Source organism: Pieris rapae, chromosome 16, assembly GCF_905147795.1.
Source record: "Pieris rapae chromosome 16, ilPieRapa1.1, whole genome shotgun sequence".
Taxonomy (NCBI): domain Eukaryota; kingdom Metazoa; phylum Arthropoda; class Insecta; order Lepidoptera; family Pieridae; genus Pieris; species Pieris rapae.
Window position 1 is genome coordinate 1 of NC_059524.1, and position 23207 is coordinate 23207.

Sequence of the window (23207 nt, forward strand, 5' to 3'; positions counted from 1 at the left end):
TAGTCGAGCCAATGTGAACCATTCATATTACCACAAAGTATAATGTGATGATTGCCATTACATTGTTTGCATAGTCGTGACACTTGGCATTGTGATGCCAGGTGCTTACCTAAACAACCATAACACCACTTCCGCTGTCGGGCAATATTTCGCCGTGCTTGAAAACGTAATGCTAAAAACTTTTGACATGACACTACGGTGTGATCAGGGACTCGACAATAAACACAACATTTGCCTGGATGTTGAGTTGCCACGTTATAAACTCGCTGGTCAGGGCGTCGCATTAAGCGCATATGCTGTTGTCGCGGCCTAGTAGAAATTGGGGCCGGCGTCGTGGACGGCGCTGGAACATTATCCTGTCTGCGACACTCATCCTCTAAAAACAAGATCAATTCATCAAACGTGGGAAGATGAGTGGTTGAATCTCCACCATACGCCTGTTCAAATCGGGTGCGCATATCTAAATTTAGTTTTTGTAATGTAATATGCAACAAAATAAAAGACCAACTATCTACAGGCACGGCAGGTAACGGTGGCGAGAGCGACTGTTGCGATAGTCGCGACGTTGTGCTCGTACCTCGGCAACTTCCAAAGACAACCTTCTTATTTCACCGATGAGGGTGTCGATAGTAGGTTGTTGTTGATAGTGCGGTTGCACTGGTGGTATTGGTGACGCAGGTACGAGAGGTGTTGCGACGGCAGCGATGTGATGAGACGGCGTGTGTACTTCCATCATTTTGTCCGCGAGCAAAGTCAGGTCGTCGAGCGTAGTTTTGATTTTGAATGCTTCGCTGACGGCTAGCACGGAACGGATATGTGGCGGCAGATGCTCGAGCCACATCATTTTGATGGTGCTCTCAGGAAATTTGTCCTTGTTGAGCTGCTTCATTTGCCTCATCAGCTGGCTGGGCTTCTGGTCTCCAAGCTCGACTTGCGACAGTAGTTTTTTCGTTTGCGCACTGTTGGACTCTTCGTAGATGGATATTAAGCGGTCTTTAATGGCGTTGTAGTAGTCAGCTTCCGGCGGCGAGCAAATGAGATCGGCTATGTTCTGTATGTCTTGCTTTTCGAGTTGTGCGATGACCATCTGGGCGAGTTGGGCTTGGCTTCGTTTCAAGTCGGCGGTTGCGGCTTCGAAACTGCAGAACCAGAGTAGCGGCTGGTTGCGCCAGAATGGTGGCACTCGGAGCGACAGTGAAATGCCGGAGACTTCTTGGCTCGACGATTGAGATGATACTTGACGCTCTGCACCGGAATTTTGTGAGTTCGACATCTTCGATTGGTTGGTGTTCTTCTCGGAGGTTTTTGTTCTTCTAGGCGTTTTTCGTTCTTCTAGGGCGTTTGCGTTCTTCTGGGGTCACCACTTTAGGAGATGTTCACTTTAGGAATAATTGGTTGTAGATAAATAAAACTCCCTAATAACTTGCCGAGAAGAGGTTGAAGATGGAACTGAGTATATAAGCGTGTATATTGAATCTTGAATATGGAATGAATAATATTTTACAAAAATAGATACATTTGTATAAAAAACTTAAACTATCCTTAAAAGTAGTAATGACATGTTGACTTAAAACGTTCAGCCAATACGCGCAGGGTGTGGTCGAAAGGGATTTTTCGCTACCTGACTCGTGTTTCAACAAAAGCGAGGCGCGGCAAAAATTTGACCCTTTTCTGCGCGCAGCGGCTGAAGCGTTCGGATGTGCTCTCTTGAGATCATTCGATATGTTTACAGCTTATGCGACAACACTGACAAACTGTTCTTTTCAGAACACACCTGTATCTTACGCAAACGTACAACTGTTCTTTTCAGAACAATTTATTCGCGTATCAAACGACATAACGTAAACAGCTAATTTGGTCACCTACAGTATACAACGACTTGATATACTTTTTTAAGGTCATTAACGGATTTGTGGATTGCCAAGAAATTGTAGAACGTGTATCCATAAAAGTTCCTCGGGCCGGGAGTCGTTTAAAAAATCGTAAATGTTTTCACATCCCACACTGTCGAACAAACGTTGGCAGAAACTCTCCAATTAATAGGTTGTGTCGCCACCATAATGATATTGCACAGAGTTTTGACATTTTTCATGGTTCGCTGGCCTCAGCTGAGAGTAGAATTAGGACACAATACCAATAATTTCTTTTCTTGTTTTAATTCTTTATAGCTATTATTTTTAAATTTTTGATTGTTTTTTGTTTTGACACTTAATTGTATTTACCAAATTTCGCTGGTCGTGTCCACATATTCTAGGGACGGCACCGCTTTTTTATATTTTCGTATGTAAGTTGATGTTGACATGTGTTTGTCCTAATTTTGTGGTCCAATAAAAAAAACCGCTTAAATCGTTATATTTTTTAGATAAGAATTATTACAAATATTGGTGTCTAACTAACTCTGCATAATTTATATAATTATCCTTACATAATTTATAAGTGTGTCATAATGAATAAACAATGGTAGAAAATAAGAACATGAACAGAAGTACATATTATATGACTGAAGGATAATAAATGTATTTATGTAAGATGACATTTGCACGCCAATTTATATGTGGCGGATTTTTGTAATTTATGTAACTAATTTATTACTAAATTTATGTAAGACTATTCTAGCAAATAAACGATTTGATTTGGGAATTATTTTGGCGTTCTATCGAATTAGTAGTAACTGTTAAGGTAGAATAATGTAAGTTGGAGCAGCGTAGATAAATAAGGTAAAAAGTAAAGGACCCAAATGAGATTAATAATAATAATAATATATTTATTTTTCTCCCTTAAACATTAACAATAATAATTCATAATACAGTGACAGTATTGGGAGACTGGTTTCCAAACTAGGTAAGAACCTGTGATATGGATAACCAGGCTTCCATTCCGTAGCAAGTCATATAAATAACAAAATGGAAGTTTGTAAGGGTTTGTGTATGTGAGTGTGTGTGTATTTGTGTGTGATAGTGGGGAAGGGTACGCATGCGTGTGTTAGTGAGTGTTAAAGGGTGTGTGTGACATGACAAGAACATATTATGTGAAAATTATTTTATTACTTCTAGTAGAATTTCCGTTTGATCATAGCTCAAAGTAATAAAAAATTTATGAACTGTTTGCTTTACACATTTTTTTGTTTTAGGATATATATTCAGAGTTTTGTTGAGTTTGTTATTTATACAAGTAACAGCCCAGAAAAGAGAACGATCGTTGAGAAAAAGTAGAAAAAGATGGGGTTGTACAAACGTTATATTTGCGACGTTTGTCCAATATAGCGGTATCAAAGAATAACAGCGAATGTTGTTTAAGAATAGCGTATAAGATAAGTAGTTATAGTAGACGAACTGTAAGTACAGAACAGGTTTTATAAAGTTCATCAGTAGGGAATCGGAAGGGGAGATATAATGAGGTTTTAAGAAGTGCTCGTTGGGCTCGCTCAAGTTTCAGGAGAGAGGAATTGATAGTATTGTCCTTAAATTTACTTATCTTACTTAATAATTCTAGGCCAGAGAGACTCTGTTGTCTTATATGTTTGTTAAGTCTTTGAAAAACGATACAATTATGGGCAACTTTCTACATTAAGCCGTTTTTCATTTTCTACATATTTTCAGTGTTACCTAGGTATTAGGCACAATTAAAAAGCTACATCATGTCAATGTTTTAGCTGAATAAATCTAATTAATTCCATCTGTACAATTAAAACAAACGGGAAAGTAGAAAAGCAAGCGAGGAAAGGAAATATATAAATTAATTATGATCACCATAATAAGAGCACTTTTTTTGTTATTCTCATGAAATAAATCAGAAATAGTTAAGAGAAATGAATAAAAAACATTCGATCGTATCCAGTATAATTTATAATTTTTTCTTACATTTATTAAAATCTTTTTAATAATAAAAGAAACATAAAATAAAGCTTCGGTTTTCAGGCGACAATATAGTAACTCTGTGACTTAAATATATAAATTTGAGCTGCCTCAAGGAAGTCGGAAAATATGTTTTGTATAAAATCTGGGATTATTTATATACAAGGGATTATTTATATATAAATACAAATCTATACAAGCGTTAAAAGTGTGTCCGTGTCTCGTTAGCCTTCGACATCTCCGACAGAATATGTCAAACTGGAACCGGTTCTATACGACACGACGCTCAAGAGAAGAAAAGAAAAACATATGGCACGCAGAGAGGAATCTGACGACATCGTCCGAAGCTCAGCCGAGGCTCAGGAAGTAGAAGGCCAGCAGCGCCAACAGGTACGAGGCGCCGCTCAACGCTGCCAGCGCCCGCGACGCCGCCCGCACTCCGTTGCAGCTCGTCGCGCCTCCATCGCCGTCCACCTCCTCCGCCTTCTCCGCTCTCTCCGCTCTCTCCGCCCGGTCCTCTCGCTCCGTCCGGGGAGCCTCCTCGGCTTCGATGGCCGGGCCCGACCCGTACGCCGCGCATTCCGTCTCCGATTCCGACCCGGCGACCTCCTCGGTCTCCGACTCGCCGCTCCGGGTCGACGGGACCTCATCCTCGTCGTCGGACAGCGCAAACTCCGGACGCAGCGCGTTCGGCGCCGGTGGCGCTTCCGCCGGACGCGAAGGGGAACGGAGTCGCGGCCGTCGAGTCGCCGCCGGCGCCCGCGGAGGCGGCGCGTGTGAGCCGACTCGCCGGTAGCCCGGGTCACACCGGCGGCCATCCGCCGTCGGGGACCGCCCGTCGACGTCGCGTCCGAACACCTTCGGCGAGTCGCGACGGGGTCGACGCAGCGAGCCGTAGAAGGCCCGCGGCGAAGGGAGCCGCGGCGTCGACGCGTCCGACAGCACGGCGAAGGCTCGCGGGATCCGCGGTGGCAGAATCGACTCGAGCGGAACGTGATGCCGCCTCGGCCCGGGCGCGGTCCGCAACGGAAGCCCGTACACGAAGTAGCGGTCGCTGTAGACGACCGTCTCGAAGGCGCTCGTCACCTTCGAGAACCGAGCGGCCGACTTCGAGGCGGCGCGTCGCCGTCGAGCGACGAAGCGGCGGAGGGCCGAGCGCGGTCGGAGACTCTCGTAGGGCTCCGAGTAGAGGCGGGCGGGCGGCGGCGCGGTGCGTCAGTCGGAGGGCAGGGGCCGAGCTCGCCTCGCGCCGACGGCTTCGTGGAGGGCCTCGAGGACGCAGGCGGAGCTCCAGGCCTGAGTGCGACACGAGTCCCGGCAGGGGGCACCGCCGGCGTCGGTCAGCTCGGGCAGGCCCCGCCAAGGCGAGGCGCGCGCCTCGGCCGCGTGCGGCCCGAGAGCCGCGTACACGGCGGCGACCGTGCGGGCGTGGGCGCCGTTGTCGGGCGCGAAGGCGAGTCGCGCCCGCAGGTAGGCGCCGATCGGCCACACCCACTCGGGGCCCTGAAATCGGCGTCGATACTACATTAATACACAGCTTCACGGAGCGAAGCACGAAGGAAACGGAAGGGGCGGGGTCGCCCTCCACACCTGGTGGTAGTTGAAGCCGTGGGCGACGCTAGGGTCGGCGGAGTCGTCGTCGTTGCGGTAGTCGGGGCGGTAGGCCCAGTCGGCGGGGTCCAGCGTCTTCACCCCGAGCGGGCCGAGAAGCAGACGCTCGACGGCATCCAGAGCGAGCCACGCGCGCTTCGGGTCGAACAGGTCGGGCGCCACCGCCATCGCAACGGGGAAGTTGCAGCGTAACTGGTAGTCGGCCCAGGGCTGCGAGGCGCCGTGCGAGTCCTTGTAGATGCCCCGCCGGTGCACGAGGTCGGGGCGCGCGTCGGCCGCGGAGGGCGTCGTCGGCACCCAGAAGTGGCGCTCGAAGGAGCGGCGGATGCGCTCGGCCCACTGAGCGAAGGTCCAGGCCGTGAGCGTGCCGTCGCGGTGGCGTCGCGCCACGCCCGGGTAGGGATAGCGCGCGGCGCGGTGCTGCGTCGCCAGCCACGAGGCGGCGCCGTACGCGAGCGCCACCAGCTCGACGGCGCTGCCGTCGCGGGGCGTGGCGGGCCGTCCTCGAGTGCCGGCCCGCTCGGAGGAGCCCATCTTGTCCATCCAGGTCCCGCAGTTGGCGTCGTTGCCGCCGAACGGGAATCCGGTCTCCGGGTCGACGCCGATCTGCACGTTGAAGCCCCGGTCGGTCATGTGCGCGTCAATCTGGCGGCCGGCGTTGCGCTCCCGGAACGCGAGGCCCTGGAAGTGCGTGTCGAGCGCTTCCTGCATGACGTCATGCAGCGGCTGCTCGACGGGCGCGTCCGGTGCCGGAAAGAGGCGGACGACGCGCTCGGCGAGTATCGCGGAGCCTTGCGGTGCCTCGCGGCAGTACTGCTGGATGCTGTGAAGCCACCACCACACGGCGTCGCGGCAGTTGAAGCGCGCGTTGCGGCCCCCGTCCAACAGGTTGGGGATGAGGCCGTGTCGCAGACAGGCGGCGAAGGCCAGAATGTGCGCGCGAGCTTCGGCGAAGCGCCCCGTCAGCAAGTACAGGCCCCGCAGCGAGATGAAGGTGTCGCGTCCCCAGCAGCGCATATAGCCAACGGAGAAATGGGGCAGTCCCGCCGATAGAGAAGCGCGCTCGGGGGCGGAGGCGCCTTCCATGGGCAGAGGGGCCGACGGCATCTGCAGGCAAACGGAACTGAGTATTAGTTCCCCGAAGACTGCATTATTACTAAACCATTATTACTTTTACCAGAGAGATTACGATAACATCCCAATTTGAAAATTGATAGTAGAAAATTAGAAGAGTAATGTGAACATGTGGAGTATCATACACAGCATCCTATAATTTTATCTTTTTTTTTATAGAACCGGGGGCAAACGGGCAGGAGGCTCACCTGATGTTAAGTGATACCGGCGCCCATGGACAAATGCCAGAGGGCTCGCGAGTGTGTTGCCGACCTTTTAAGAATTGGTACGCTCTTTTCTTGAAGGACCCTAAGTCGAATTGGTTCGGAAATACTTACCTGCTGAAAACTATCTTAGCAGACTTATAACTATGGATGCTCATCAGAAAACAATGTACGAAGGACCACAACTGATGCTAAATTATTTGAGAACAAAATATTCTAGGAGCTAAAGATCAAAGAAAAAAGAAATTTAACCGTTTACATTTACGTAAATCATCACAGTTAATGATTCAATTGCCAAAGGTGCGTGTAACACCCAATAGACCATTTAGGTGAGATGAGTGAGACCGAAAACGTGAACGCGATTAATGTCAATAGTCAAGACTCACCGCAGCGGTAAGCTGCACGCTCGTGAGCGCGAGGTCTTCCGCGAAGCGACCCGGGTGCGGCAGCCGCAGACGCGACAGGGCCGCGGCTCGCACCGCCGAGTACAGAGCCGCGACGACGCCCGCGAAGTAGGCCGGCACCAGGAAGCGTGGCAGCTCGCTCAGCGGCCGCAGCGCGTCCCGGTACCGCGCCGCCACCGTCGTCAGTCGCGCGTCGCCCTCGATGCGGCGCCACTGGTACTCCGCCAGCCAGTCGCCGGCGCGCAGGTTGTCGCACAACGGGTGCCCGAGGTCGTCGTCTCGCAGCAGCGGCTCCAGCGCCGCCGTCGCGCCCTGCAGGCCGGCGTAGACCAGCGGCCCGTGCCCGGGCACCTCGTAGACGCCGGCGCCGCGGCGCTCCCTCTCCTCGGCGTCGCAGCAGTACAGCAGCGTGTTGAAATCGGCCAGTGACAACTCGGCGAGCGGCGCCGCGAGCTGCAGAGGGTCGGGCGCCGCGTCCGGCTGGGCGCGCACCGTGCGATGAAGTGCGGCGAGCGCGGCCGCCTGACGGCCGTCGGGCGCGACCCTCACCGCGATCACTGCGCCGGGTGGCAGACCGCGCCACTCCAGCTCCGTGAAGGCGCCTTCGCGCCGCTCCCCCGAGAGGAACGCCGACGCGGCGAGCGGCCCCGGGGGGCGCACGTCGGCGACGTACTCGTTGAGGCCGTGAATGAACCGCGGGTGAGGCTCACGAGCCCCCGGAGGTTCGAACGGGCGGCCGCTCCCGTGGCGCAGACTGGCCTCCAGCGCCACCTCGGTGAGCTGGCCCTCGAAGCGCAGGGGCCTCGGACGGCGCGGGGCAGCCGCGGGGTCGGGGGCGGCGAAGGCAGTGTGAGCAACGAGGATGACGGACTTGCGCGACGTGGGATGGTGGCGGGTCACGGCCACCACGTCGGGGTCCATTTGATCCACGAACACCTGTTCAACCACATCGGACGTCATCTTCGACCGAACGCGAGCCTTCCTCCGAAACGTGCGTTCGTCTGCGTCGCCGTACCTCGGTGTATCCTTCGACGGCGAGTTGCCGATGCAGCGCGTTGAGCGCCGCGCGCGCCTCGGCCAGTCCCCGGCCGGGCCCCACGGTGCCCTCGGGGCCCTCGGGCCACTCGTCCGACTCTCCCCAGGCCCTGTACAGCCTCGCTTCGTCCACGACGTGCACCTGGTGCGGGACGAGTTCGTCGTAGCCGCGAGTGGAGCCCGTGGCGCAAGAGGCGAAGGCGACCAGCGCGGCGCACGGCAGCAGGTCGAACAGCGAGCGCTTGACCACGGGGCTCGGGTTGTCGTGCGTCTGGTCCAGGAGCATGGCGTGCGCCACGGCCGGTGCGGCGGCGGCGGGCTCGCCGTGCGGCGGCGGCAGGAAGGCGCCGGCGGGGCGGCCGCCGTAGCGGTAGACGAGGCGTCCCAGCTCGTGCGCGTCCCAAGCGCTCTGCGCCTCGCGCACCAGAGACGTGATGCCGAGGCGGTTGACGAAGATGTTGTCGACGGCGGCCGAGTTGGTGAACAGCTCGGCGAGCACGTACAGGTCGGGACGCTCGGCGCGCGCCTCGTCCACCATCCACTCGGCCACGTGAAGCGGCGTCGAGTGGCAATTGTCGAGACGCAGCCCGTCAAACAGGCGCGCCGTGAGCCGCACGTACTCGCGCATGTGCGCCCACAGCCAGGCGCTGTCCTCGGGCCTCTCGCCGTAACGCAGCTTGACGCTGTCTCCCCACGCGACCAGCTCCCGGCGCAGATACACGCGGCCGTCCGCCGCCCGAGCCGCAAAGTCTCGGAGCGGGTCGGCACCCATCACCCACCCGTTGTGCGCCATCACCGATCGGCCTGCGCAAAACCGTAACACGTCACGTCGCGTCAGGCAGAGGTTGGTGACGTACGTGCGAAGACTCACCCGATTCGCCGTAGACGTCCATCTCGACGGCCTTCGCGTCTTCGATCGTCTCTGGGAGCGTGAAATAGGGCGGCACCAGCGGATGACGAGCGGACACCTCCCGCAGCCTGGGTCCGTCACTCTGAAGCCGCTCGTAACGCATCGCGGCCGCGCAGTTGTCGACGGCGGCTCGCAGATGGTCCAGCGCGATGGCCGCGGCGTCGGCGTTGAGCTCTAGCAGTCGGGCGCGAAAGGCGGCCGCGCAGCGGGCCATTCGCGCCTCCTCGTCCGGACAGTCGACGCGGTGCGTGTTGAACAACTGCAGCGCCAGCTCGAGGTCGACGGTGGCGGCGAGGCGCCGCCGCTGCGGGTCCGGCGTCAGCTTAAGATTGGCGTCGGCGGCGTGTGGCGCCGGAACGCGGGTGCGCGCCAGCTCCAGAAAACGGCGCTCGAGCGCGTCGACGTCGCACTGGAAGAGCTCCGGCAACCGCAGAGCGGCCGCCTCCTCCTCGAGAGCGGCGCGAGCGGCGTCGACGTGCGCCGGCTCGGCCACCTCGCGGGGCACGCGAGGCTCGAGCAGTCCGGCCCCCACCCGGGCCGACACCCTCGCGAACGCCGCGTCGAGCAACGCCGCCGGCCTCAAGTGCGGACAGTTCTGGCAGTTGTACGTCGCCTCGGGGTGCTCCAAAAGCCACGGCGTCTCGTTGGCCGTGTGGTTCAGCACTACGTCGCAAATGACGAGAGACTGGGGACGAAGGCGACACCGGTGAGCTCGGGCGTAGGATCGCTCCTATCGCGAAGCTCCGAAGATACTTACGTTCCATTCGTTGTGAATTTTGGCAACGAGGTTCTCGACGTCCGAGAATGTAGCGCGGCGGCCCGTGTCCGGATCGTCGAAGAGCGGGTTCAGCTTCAGCTGGTCGGCGATGCTGTAGCTCGAGCCCGATGCGCCCAACTCCTAATAGCCATTAATACAAAATAGTCTCGTAAGTGAGACATTAAATTTGTGAGCTCAGTTAGGAATTTAAAAAACTCAGTCGGCACAATCGAAAGATACGTACCTGCACGGGCGTCAAATGAAAGACGTTGTACCCGGCCTCGCGGCCCACTCGCAGCGTCCGCTCCCAACGCGAGATAGGGCCGAGGCACTTGGCCAGCACCGTCTGGCACATGAGCGAGTCTAGCGGCAAAGTGCAGTCGCCGGCCCTGAGGCTCGGAGTCACCCCGAACCAGCCGGAGCCCTGTGGCCCCACGCGGGACTCTCTGCGACAAATCCTTAACTGTCACTAATCTTCCCTTTAACGGCGAAACTCCTCAAACGAAAAAGCGGCAAATCACTCACGGCGTGTCGTAGACGAAGTAATAGTGGAACGATCCGGCTCGCTCGAGACGCAGCTCGCAGTAAGCATCGGTGTCGGTGACCAGCAGCCCGCATCCCAGCCGCTCGAGCTCGGCCGTTTCGCTCGTCTTCTTCGTCTGACCGGCTCGAACCCATTCCAGGCAATAGTACTGCTTGCGGTCGAAGGCGATATGCTCGTCCTTTTCCCCTGCTGTCAGATAACATTCTTGTAGTCCGACGCCACTTTTGCGGCGACTTGAAGTTTAGTCGCGAGTGCAATAAGATGGGGCGAATATTATTATGATTAAATAATACATACTTTGGTCCGTGACCACGTAGTTGGTGTACAAGTAGACTTTGCGGCCCATTAGAGTCGGCCCGGGGTTAAATTGTAAATATGAGCCTTTTTCGAACCTACAATGAAGAGGAATGGGCTATAAAACAAAATTAAAAGAAACACTATGTTCTTAATTACATATCGTGGTAACAGTGGCCAGATGTAGCCTGTGCTCGTTTTTAGTCGAAAGAAAGGCGTAATTTGCCTGGTATGGAATTTAAGAGGCTTAAGTTATTTTCGTATATTTTGTTTAAAAAGTCCCGCATGTGAATCTAATAATTTACGTACCGATAGAGCGTGGCATCTCGATGCTCAGCATGCTGCAGCTCGAGGCGGCGCACGGCCGCAGCCGTGTCGTCCCGCCGGAGCTCCATGTCACGCGCCTGCAACACACCAAGTGAGCAGGCTGTCACCGCCGATACAGACGCGGCCGCCGCGTCACCGCCTTTTTATAACCACATCTCCTCTTACGCTCGCTTTGTGTTCTCGAGTGGACACAAAGCACGCACTGGACCAAACAGCCTTTGTTTTCGACCGTTGCCTTCATAGTAATAAGATATTCATTTCAACCGCAAGTTAATAGGTACTGTGTAAGCGATTAGATATACCTACAGACGATCAGTGTTTATAAGATATTCACAGAACGTTACCGAGTTACCGCCATATTATACTTTGTACCATTTCGACGTCTTTCCGTAAATAAGCTTTATCCAAAATTAAATTCTTCAATTCAATAGAATCATAGAAAAAGTAAACAAACAATATTTGATCTAAGTAATTTAGCAGACAACTCATGAAACAAATCTTATCAAGCCTACATTTTTGTAGATTAAACTTTGTATTTCTCATTCTTTACAGTTTTTATTGATTAAATTATTTTCTAAAAATTATAATTTTTCATATTTTCTTTCGTTGACACATTAATTATTGTTTGTCGTATTATATTTTTATTAAGAATATGCACTTTATTATATTTTATTAAATGGTTCTCGTATTGGCATAGTCTAAAATAAAATATGTACGTTTATTTTGGAACATAAGATCATCATTCATCATGGTATCACTTATTCCACGTCATAAATTGTATTCGTTTTTACAACAAACTCCCAAGCGAAATTAGAAAACTATCAGTAAATAAATTCAAAGCCCTTGTTAAAAGTTAATTAATTAATAAAGCCTTTTATAAATGTGACGAATATATATATACTTAAATGATCCTAATCCTTGGGATTGATTTGCTCCAGTTCAAACAATTTGTATTAAAAACTTGGCGATTGAAGAGTGGCGGAAAGTTTCTTGCCAGTTCTTCTTACCCGCTCTACGCCCTTGACTTGCGAACTGGTTGTAAATGTAAATTGACAATTAATTTAATTTGTATTTCTTGACGTTCATAAGTGTACATGTTTACCTATATGAATAAAGATATTTTGAGTTTGAGTTTGAATTAAATTCGAGCCTGTAAGGATAATATATGTATTTCTGTAATAAATAAATAAATCAATTATCTAAACTTAAATTTTATGTCTCTATCTATCACTCAAAATGTAACACTCATTTAAAACTTGTTGCTGTTATGTTTACGTTAGCCGTGATTTAATCAAGCTCGTAATGAGTTCTATGTTGATAATTAAAATAAAATAGATTAAATTAATGTTATCATCTAGGTTAAGAATAACTTTATTTCTCATAAGAATTGCATACATAATTCACTTACTGAGAACAATATAAACTAAGATTAATAATTATTAGAGCGCACAGATGTACGTATAAAAAATTACAAAACAAAACAGCAACAAAAATGTGAGTAGACATATTTAACTCGATCGGTGAACCAAGCAAAACATAAATGTTGGGATTGGATTTTTTACTAGATGTGGTATTGATGGCGCAGTCTGATAACAAGTTTATATTAATTATTTTATTATTTTTACAAGACTATTTTATTTTTAGTTTATTGTTCTATTTTCTAGTTCTATATCTAAGAAATGTCATTAAAACATATTTAACAGCTTTGGAGCAAAACATATTATCGCATTGACCTTTTTTGCTCACACATCCATAATAATGATTTGGTCAAGGTGTTTAAAATAAATGACTGCGTGACCCGACATGTACGGCCTACTCTCTTAAATTAAAAAAGTGGACCTTTAGTGCTTTTGATTTGACCTTTTGTGTTTTATACATGGACAAAATTGTTTTCTTTAGATATTTACATATAATGAGTAACAACATCTGATAACAATATTGCGAACACGCATATTGGTATATGGGAAGTTTTTTAGTATAGTAATTAGTATATCACAAACACTAAAATGGGTAAAACAACTCAACAAACACAAAAAAAACATATGAAACTTGTTACAAATTGTCCTTCTCTAGGTAAAAATGGTTTATTAAAAGACGGAAGACTGCAGAATGAAAAAATTTCAAACCAAAACCAAAATAAGTATGGTCATTGTATGGTTCCTGCCTGGGTCATTGGGGAGGATTAAACAAAATTTTATTCTAATTTTTCTTTATTTTTACTCTATATTAACCACTTGCATACAACAGTAGAATATAAGCGTAATAATTTAATGTTAAATGATTTAGGTAATTGCCACATTATAAAACTAAGAAAGCCTATAAGATATAAAATTCTACCTTCATATATCCAAACTTTTTTGTAAAACAGCAAAAAAACATGATTGAAATAGATATGAAATATTAAACATCTTCCAAAGGCAACATTTGATAACAACACTGCATTAATAATGGTAAATTATTCCATTACATTATCAAGTAGTAGGTAATAAAACAACAATGGATTTCATTAGAAAATCAATTAAAAAGAAAGAAGCCTGTTATATATTATATTAACAAGCCAGTTGATGCTAAAATGTTGCAACTCTTTTAAAATTTTAATTTACTCTAATTTTATAATACAATACAAAATTAATATAAACTATAAATTTATTTTTATTTTAAAATTGATTAATATCAAACATAACCATAAATGGTTATGGTTAAAACCAATTTCATTTTAAGATATTTAATTCAAGCCCACAACAAAGATATTAATATTCTTGTGACTTTCATCAAGCGTTTTTAATAATACTATATTTAAACAAAATTGTTGATTTCTCTCAGTTTACTGAGAGGTCTTTCTAGCCACTAGATTGCATCAAAAAGTCCTATAAGCTATAGCAGATTTCTAGAGGAGGTTATATTCATATTACAAATTTTTGGTTTAAGTGTCGTATAATAATAAGCCTCTTATCCTGAACAGCTTTCTTCTTTCTCTGTATAGTGGTGTCTGTTTATTTATAAAATATCGCTTAGTTCAGTGTACCTCTTGGCAAAGGCCTCCTCTAACTTTTTAGTTCCTTTAATGCTTCTTCAAGTTCTTAGAACTTGAAGTATCATATAATTTTATTTAGGTACTTAATTGTTAACAAAAGAAATCAATCATATTTTTAATTTCCTTAGTAATTTGTCAAATTCAGTTATCAGCATAGTTGATGCTGTGCCCCATTTCTTTGAACATGCTTTAATAAATTATCAACATTGATTATCAGTAGTTTTATCATACGTCCTATACATGTAATACTACTAAAAATTAATAAGATACTTGCTGGCAGAACTAAAAAAAAGCTTATTTTTCTGAAAATTATTAAAACTCGACACAGGAAACAGTATTTTATGTTAGTAAATTTAATAATAATAAGTATTGTGTAAATAGTATTAGAATTAAAAGCAAATTTAAAAACCAAAATTCCCGTTTATAATCATTGTACATTTTCTATTATTGTTAAGTTTTTTTTTTGACCTGGGATTGAAAAGTTCATACAACTGAAATCTAATAGTTTCTATGTAAGTCATACATAGAAATGAAATTATTAAACGTTTTGACGAAACAATTATTACAACAAATACCTATATTCTCTTAAACTCTTAAAAGTAACAGCATTTGTCTATTCATACTTACAGAATTAATTATTGTCATAGTTGTAGCGGCTAATCAAATCAATTCTTCATGAATTTCTTACTAAATACTAACTACAACTAAAACAGCCTTTTCTTTTAATTGTTTCTTTCCAACATCTTCCAGACAATTTTCATCAATCCAGACACAAATGATGAATAAAGTTATAACTTGTAATTCCCTCCTATCTTATCTCCTTGGGACGACCTTTCTTACATTTTTATTCCAATATCCACAACAGCGATAATGAAGCGAGCTTTTTCGCCCACAGATTTTTAGGATCATAAAATTGAGCAGACTTAAAATAACTCTCGTATGTTATAGTGTATTCAATACACTACCCATATAATAGCTTATACATTAAGCCTTAAGTCTCGACTCTGAATCTACCCTTTCCTTTAAAACTAATGAAAAACTTTGAAAATAATTATGATCAATGGGAGTAATTCCAAATTGTAACCATTGAGTGCGAAAATCAAATAAAAAAAAACTTTCAAATTCGAGTTTAGTTTTTTTGCATTTTCTGAAAAGATTTCAACGAACATTTTCGGAAAGTAGAGATTTCAACGAACAGAAAACATACCAACTTTTTGGAAAAAGCTGATATTTTTCGAGTGAATTTTCTATTCAAAATTAGGGTGTTTGTCCTCGATATTAATTCAAAATAAGGTGAAAATATAAATATTTTTAATCAAATAAATTACAGCGTATTTGGGACACAAAAAGGTAAGTTTTCACCAAATTTCATCGCCGATTCTAGTCCTGAGTAGCCTAAATGGCGATAAAACACTTACGTTGACCACACTGGTCCCCGGAGCGACGAGTTTCAATTCGCGCGACGTAATTATAAATCCAACCCCGACGACAAAACAGGATAAAAAAGAAAACGTGACGGGGAAAGATTGAATTTTTTTCTAAAATTGATAATATTAATGTGCGATGTCGTCAATGGTTTTAAGTTCATACCTTTCAGAGACTTGAAAACCCACATCCGGCTTAAGTGAAAAAATACCTTTAGTAAAGATACAGATAATTGTTTATTATTTATATTTCCCGTTGGGGTAAGATTGAAATAGATGTGCTCAAACTTTTGCCATCTTAAAACTAAGCCATTCAGGAATCTCGAAGTTGCACGTTATGATACGTACGTAGTTACGACGCATTGTTACTGAATAAAAAAATTGCAATTACAAGTAATAACAAGATATACCTTTAACCATAATTAATAAAATGATTTTTAGGTATTAATATTGCTAATTTCTAATATGGATACCTTTCATTTAATTGCAAAACAAAAATTTTATTTATGTATTAAATAGAATAGATCTTAAAATATTTAATTTTTACTTATCATATTCCGTATATACCAATACATAATACCGTGGCAGTATCAACTACGTACGTTGCCAATGTATTTCCTGTTCACAATTAGTTTGAGAACAACTGAATTTGTGTATGCCACTTGAAAACGGAGCAGCGTTGCCAACTCTACGTCTTTTTACGTAGATCTACGTATTTTGGGACTTTCCTGAAAACCTATGAAGTTCAGTCATAGAATCTACGTATTTTTAATCAAATCGTAAGATTTCGCACAATATCCAAATTCATTACGCTGAATAGACATAATAATATTATATTCTATTACTTTCAAAAAGTAGACGGAGGAAGAGATGGCTATTAACCGAAAACCTATAGCATTAAAAGCACTATTAGCACAAATCCGTATCAATGCAGTAAAAAAAGGAGGAGGTTCTCAGTTTCACTATATATTTGGTATTGTTACCTCATAACTTTCCATTAGGTGAAGCAATTTTGATGATTCAAATTTGGGCCGTTTCGTTTTTTTTATTAAAAATATAATTATGTAATACCTATTTGTGATTATATATTTGGTCGGATTCGTTTACATTTTTTTTTATTTTCTGGTATATTAAATTTTATGTGCCAGTAAATTATAATGCACATTAAAAAAACACTCGTTTTATTCAGTTTTCCTATACAATTATTACTAAATCTACTTAATTTTCGTATCTGGCCAAGTTTCAAAATCCGAGTTGGCAACACTGAAACAGAGTAAGATCGAAACTATTCTAATTTATCTTACCCCGTCTTTTTTTTGAGTAAACTGTAAAGATAGAAAGAGACAAAAAACTATAATTAAATAATACCATGAAACAGTCGCACTTATCTTGTAATAAGTTAGTACACGGGGTAAGATTAAATAAATCACTTGAAGATTTACGAAAAAATCACGACGCAGAAATTTTCCAAATCTACGCAATCAGGGCAAGTCGCCCTGATTGCGTGGAGTCTGAGAGCGAGAGAGACTTCGACTACGGTTTGGAACGTTAGAAACTACTGGTTTAAATAAAAATGTCAGCACTCCAAAAAATACATTAAAATTGGTGTAGTAAACGATATCGGTGTGAAGATCTGATTAGTCTAATTTTTGGGTGTCAATTATCGTGTTTAAATTATGGAAATACTAATGCCCACATTCTAGAAGTCGCTTAAAATCAAATCTCTTTTTTAGGTCATATTAAATAATCGTATTTTTCAAATTTATTGTGGTTAGGACATTTAACTGATCAGCCTATACGCCGGATTTCGACTTCTTGCATGTACACTTCCACTTTGCTAGAGTGATTCTAAAGAATCTCATTAGAATAGCATGACTGATGACAAGAGATAAAAGCAATATTATGTGTGCTGCTGTTTGCATTGGATAATGGATTGTCTAGATTCCTTTTTTTTTTTAATTTTACCAGCAGTGCTTTTCTTCATTTATGATCAATCTATTTGGCCCGCACCATGTTATGTTAACTCTGTTTAGTTGCTCCTGCAGAAAATCAATGTTAATATCTTATTGAATATGTTGGTATAATTTTAAATCAACAGCCTAAATTTTATTGTTACATATTGCTTAGGATACACAATGTTTATTGTAATTAATGATATTTAATAAATATCAGAGATAACCATCTTTTTATTAAATGTTGTTATTAATATCATATTATATAAGAATAATAAAAGATACCACATAGCTTTTTACCAACTAGACTAACATCATTAATAAAAACCGGGGAAAATAAAGGTAATAAAAACAATAAAATACTTTGCAAATTACAACTACACATATACAAAAAGTATTATCTTATTGATCAAAAGTTAAAAAGATTTTCTTCAATGGCTTTCTCTGAATCCCAAGTTTGAGTAGAATCTGGATCATACTTCACTCTCTTACTTTTAATGGGACTGTTAGTACCAGAACTGAGTTTGCGTTTCTTTTTTTTCTTAGAAGTCTCTTGTTCCAGTTTTATTGGTTCCTGAAAGTCACCAGTATTCTCTATGGACTTCTTATATGTTTTTTGCTTTTTTTTCTTATCTTTATTATCTTGAAGAGCAAGGGAATTGAGTTCTTGACCTGTATGTAGGCGTTTGGAAATCTCCACTGGGACTTTAATCATTTTTTTATAGTGTATTCCAAAAAGTGGATGACGACACTTGGTATCTGGTAATGGAATAAAATTTGTTTGATCATTCACCATCATTTCACTGTCAGGTATATGTACTTTTGGTACTTTATTCCTTAAATGAATACATCCATTTGTTGTTAAATTTTTAATGACAGGTTCGTTTTGGTTATGAAATGTCAATATGGGCAACCTAAGGTTATTGTTGTCTACCATATACTCATAAACCTTTCCACCCACTTTTAACTTTGCTTTGTTACTTAAGCTTAAGGGTATATCTTTAAGATGCATAATGTCAACATCTTGAGGACATCTTACCAGCCAAACATCATCTGTATCTGTAATAATAGACTCCAGCTTAGTTTTCGGAGAAATTGGCTGTAGATTATTATGTTTCTTCAAATATCGTCTTATTTGCTTTTGATTAAGATTTGCCACTACCACACTTTTATTAAACTCATTACTTTTGTTAAAATCTAAATCCTCTTCAAACTGTATTCGGTCAGAAACCTTTGATATATTCCTTACACTGGATTCTAGTTCATCAACATTTCCTCCATTACTTTCAAAATTATCCTCACTGACAGAATTATTTTTATCTATGCATTTCAAGTTACTAAAATTATTACAACTAATTTCAGATATATTACTATTGTTACACTCCACACCAGAAGATCTACGCTTCTTTTTCTTTTTTTTATGTTTAACATAACTACTATCTTCTGTTGCTGAAATTGGATCATCTCTATTAGTATTAAGTGTCTCTTCAATTATAATTTTGTCCTCATTATTAGATACATCTAGAAATCTGTCATCATTGTTTAGATCTACATGGGAGTGTTTTCTCTTTTTATTTTTCTTTTTCTTTACTGGTATATCAGAGTCATCAAAACATGATGTTTGTTCTTCTTTTACTCTTAAGTTTAGGTAGCTGTCATTAAATAGTACTTTGTCACCAATACTACCTTTACTGCATTCATTTTTAACAATTTTCATGTCTATGTCACTTGTAAGTTCATCTTTTATAATATTGCCATTAACAGCTTTATTCTTAAAAATTTTATATTTCTCTTCTACTTCATTCTTAACGAGGCTTTTATTCATTTCAGAGAACTTCCGAGATCTGAAATTATACATTATATATACTAAATTGAGTTATGAATACATTTATTTGTATGAATTAAAAACTAAAATAATGAGACTTATAAGTAGTTTGTCTCTTTGATAGATTATATTTAAGTTTTAGCGTCATTTCACTTGTCTTTAATAATTGATCATCAATGAAATTAGTGAGGTAAAGTGCAGGAGTTGAAGAATAGTTTTATTGGTTAATATATACTCATATACTAACCCATAAAACTATATTTATGTAATTACATATTAATTAAAGCGCCTGTGCGAGGGCAAGAAGCACATAACACTTACATACTGCCATCATCACTATCACTACTATTTGAAGCACTAGTCCACAAGAAACTTTCGTCTGAAGACATAACGAGTTATAAGTTTTACTCTTGGAACAGAAACATAGAACTGCATACTATATACTGTATTCGATTGTAACCATCCATTGAATACAATAGGTTATGTTTTAAGTATAAAAAATAAAGTTATTATACTGATGCTTTTTATACCTGCTAGGTAAATTAAGTTGTCGATTACAACATATTTTACAATTAGTAAAGAAATTGAATACTAAGTAATTTTATGTCTGAATACACAAGCAATGCGTGAGATGCAATCATGCAATGACTATAGACAGATTGACTAATGAGAGTCGAGGGACTGTGTTGCCGCTTGCCAGTTGATATTAGCCGAATCGCCAGGTGTTTGGCGACATACCGCTAGGATGATTTAATTTCTCCACTGAAATCCCCTGGCATGACCTCACCAGTTGAGAAAAACAAATCATCATGTTTAGGACCCAATACCCATATGGCCCGAATCTAGGTTACCTTCTTCTAGGTTCTTACGGTAAGAAAAACTTAAAAGCCAACGCGACACCTGTTATAGAATATTTTTAGTAAAAAAGAATTATCAAAAACATTAAAATACAAAAAATATTATTGAATTTTAATGTAGTAATTGTAGAATTTGTATTTAATTAAAATCACGTCGTTCTTTGTCAGCACTTACGAATAAACAATTAGTAAAGTACGACACAAGGATCCTGTCTTACGATATCTTCGTACTTCATTTTAGTTCCAAAATCAGGAACGTAATATGTACCTATACAAAAGCAAAAAACTACTTGTTTTTGAAATTTCCCGTAAAAACCCATAAATCTACGGGGAAATCCCCTGATCTCGTAATACTGTAGCCAATACAGAAAATTTAGAGCACAGTATACTATGTATTATGTAGGATATGGATATAGCCAACATTGTAGCGCTCTAGTGATAGTTGTGCTAACAAAATAAACTTTAAAAGAAAAATTTACAATTTTAAACAGTGTGGTCAACGTAGGCGATTTTTCGCCATTTAGGCTACTGACGACTAGAGTCGGTGATGAAAAAATCAGAATGGCGACTGCTTTTAGGCTACTTCAGGGACATGTCATGAATTGCTAATGAACTACATTTAATAAAAATCATACTCACTCTAAAATCTGTATGAGATATAAAAAATGATGACAACACTATTCGCGGTATGTTTCCGGGCGGGGAATATCCAGAATTTGTCTTACACAATTATAAACTCCTATTTAGAAGGTAGTGCAGTGCAATATACCTATATTGCTGTAAGTGACTCCCGCAATTATCTATATTACACTGCCTAAATAGTTTGGGAAAATGTTTAGCGCTTTTAATTTCGCTTTGTCATTTATGTTAAGATTATTAATTAGCCTCTGGCTGATTAATAACCTTAACATTGACCGGGAAGCAATTATGAACTATTGCTTGTATTAAGTACGATGCGTATCGAGGAAATAGTCGGTACAGCTCCTCCCAATAATACTGTAAATTAATGGATATTGAAAATGCAGAATGCTGGTGTTAAATTTCATGTTTTAAGACTTTGTTTAAGAGTTTTCCTTGCGCTCTTTCCTTACCTTTGAGTAATGCCGTCCTAGAAAGAATTTTTAGCGTGATGGGGATGGTGAAGGAAAAATTAAGGAACAGAATGTAACTACCCATGCTGATCGCTATCCTTCGGATTCGACATAACAACAACACATGAATGGCAGAAGTATTTGCTGTAACAGCTTCCAATCAACTTCCAATTTACATGCTCGCAGAGAAATGTATGATACCTCCAACATCAGCAGTGTGTGAACTTTGCGCCATTGCTAAGCACCCACCAAAAATAACTATGATGGAGAAAGTCTTGTAGATGCCCTAATGTTGCTGGCGGATATAACAGAATCTTTTTAACACACACACCCCGCGCATATTGGTAACACATGTTTTAATCGTAGGATAATATTTCGTATAAGTAAATGTACATAGTTTTGAAAATAACATATTATCATTCTATCTTCACCTCTTCTCTACAAACAAGAAAGTTCCGCAAGTTAATCATCTCTATAATAGTTTAGAAAAATTTGAAGCCACCAAACACATATTATACAAGAGTAGAGCCTTTAAAAATAATAAAAAGTGAAAAAATAATAATAGTAGGATAATACCCATTGGAAAAGGAGGAAAATATTATGAAAATCAAAGTAAAAATAATTGACGGGCAATCTGAGGTCGGGAAGGGGGAGGGGGCGAGTTTTAACGGTAAAAAACGGTTACTCTCGATTTTCGACTCACCTAAAATTCTTTTGAAAAAAGTCAAATGGTGAAATTGTAGCCAATAAAATATCAAAAACTTTTGTATTTACATATTTTTCACATAACCTCAAAGTATATGTAAAAAAAATCCTTTTACAAAAAAAAACAAGAAATTCGGTGAAAACTTACCTTTATATGTCTTAAATACTTTTTATTCACCTTATTTTGAATTATTATCGAAAAAGCACCCTAATTTTCAATCCAAAATTCACCCATCAGAATATCAGTTTTTTCCAAAAAGTTGGTGTGCATTCTGTTCGTTCGAATCTCTAATTTCCGATGGTAAACATGTTTATTACTATAGTAAATCTTCTTATCTCATAACATCCCCTTCCCCTTCCCGATCTCAGATCGTCTGTAAATTATTTTTCCTTTCATTTTTATAATATTCTCCTCCTTTTCCAATGGTCTTCATCCTACAATTTTTTTTTGTCAAATGAGCATCTATAGCATATGCACGCTTGTAGCAAGAGTCTCAATATGTTTATATTCCATTAAAATGTAAAGAAATGTCCAAATAAATATTAAAAGCTAACTGATACTTTGAGAATTCTTATAAAACTTCCACATCTCAATAAACAAAAACCTTTTAACCCGATTGTATCGCGGGTTCTTAGTGCGGCGACCATAACGTAATATAGTTGTGGCCAATACGCGTTAGAGAACGCATAGGTATTGCACCTCACATCGGTCTGAAGTGATCCGTGACGTAGCGTTGGTGAGTTAGATTGGGACAGGATACAAATTGCGTAGTCACATCTCTCAGCCGAGATCGGTGACGTTATGTATACATGGCCGATGCAGCCAGTGCTTGTAAGAGTGAGACATACTATATAGACGTGTTAGTCTGAGTCTGGTAGCGTGGTAGATTGAATTAATATTAAAGAGAAAAAAAGTACTGCATATATAAAAAATAAATAATTCTAATTTTTGTTGATAAAAAATGCTATTTAAAAGCTTTAACGCGGCAGTCCCCGAGTGCCACATGTTTTTTTTTCGTGGAGGCAGAGAGACAGGAGGCTCGCTTGATGTTAAGTGATACCTCCATGGACATGTACATGGCCAGAACGCTCGCAAGTGCGTTGCCAGCTTTTTAAAAATTGGTTGATCTTTAAATATAATGAATTGAATTGTACGTTGAAGTGGTTTGAAAGAACTTCAGTGGGCAGCTGGTTCCACATAGTGGTGATGCGCGTCTTAAGCAACGCTCGTATTCAGAAAACGTAT

The 23207-nt window shown here is 42.5% G+C and overlaps 3 protein-coding genes across 5 annotated transcripts; all 3 read right to left on the reverse strand.

The window, feature by feature from the left end:
• Positions 1-577: 577 nt before the first annotated feature.
• On the reverse strand, positions 578-1273 carry LOC111000815 (the record flags this gene model as incomplete). Its single annotated transcript, XM_022270401.2, has 1 exon — positions 578-1273. A coding segment is annotated over exon 1 (696 nt), but the record flags the coding sequence as incomplete, so codon positions are not given.
• Positions 1274-3822: 2549 nt separating this feature from the next.
• LOC110998633 (glycogen debranching enzyme) lies at positions 3823-15153 on the reverse strand. 2 transcript variants are annotated; one of them, XM_022267365.2, is made up of 11 exons: positions 14735-15153; positions 11056-11150; positions 10750-10844; positions 10434-10638; positions 10153-10354; positions 9909-10049; positions 9113-9836; positions 8222-9045; positions 7189-8142; positions 5445-6572; positions 3823-5357 (listed from the first exon to the last, which is right to left on the reverse strand). In XM_022267365.2, exons 1-11 carry the CDS (start codon positions 14750-14752, stop codon positions 5070-5072), a joined length of 4674 nt encoding a protein of 1557 aa, XP_022123057.2. In that variant the 5' UTR covers positions 14753-15153; the 3' UTR covers positions 3823-5069. The 2 variants fall into 2 exon arrangements, with proteins under 2 accessions (XP_022123057.2, XP_022123056.2); XM_022267364.2 differs by having other exon boundaries at positions 10434-10641; positions 14735-15151.
• A 2546-nt stretch (positions 15154-17699) lies between these two features.
• Positions 17700-19981, reverse strand: LOC111002320. 2 transcript variants are annotated; one of them, XM_022272475.2, is made up of 2 exons: positions 19839-19981; positions 17700-19327 (listed from the first exon to the last, which is right to left on the reverse strand). In XM_022272475.2, exon 2 carries the CDS (start codon positions 19306-19308, stop codon positions 17893-17895), a length of 1416 nt encoding a protein of 471 aa, XP_022128167.2. In that variant the 5' UTR covers positions 19309-19327; positions 19839-19981; the 3' UTR covers positions 17700-17892. The 2 variants fall into 2 exon arrangements, with proteins under 2 accessions (XP_022128167.2, XP_022128166.2); XM_022272474.2 differs by lacking the exon at positions 19839-19981 and adding an exon at positions 19630-19832.
• Positions 19982-23207: the final 3226 nt, after the last annotated feature.

What these genes read in the sequence shown, in the direction of transcription:
- LOC111002320 (XM_022272474.2), bottom strand. Translation starts at nt 19,697, where the DNA reads ATGTCTTCAGACGAAAGTTTCTTGTGGACTAGTGCTTCAAATAGTAGT. An exon ending in GATAGTGATGATGGCAGTAT is followed by an intron (nt 19,328 to 19,629) that starts GTAAGTGTTATG and finishes GTATAATTTCAG; the next exon opens with ATCTCGGAAGTTCTCTGAAA.
- LOC110998633 (XM_022267364.2), bottom strand. An exon ending in CCGTCGAAGGATACACCGAG is followed by an intron (nt 8,143 to 8,221) that starts GTACGGCGACGC and finishes GTGGTTGAACAG; the next exon opens with GTGTTCGTGGATCAAATGGA. An exon ending in GCGTGCAGCTTACCGCTGCG is followed by an intron (nt 6,573 to 7,188) that starts GTGAGTCTTGAC and finishes GTTTGCCTGCAG; the next exon opens with ATGCCGTCGGCCCCTCTGCC.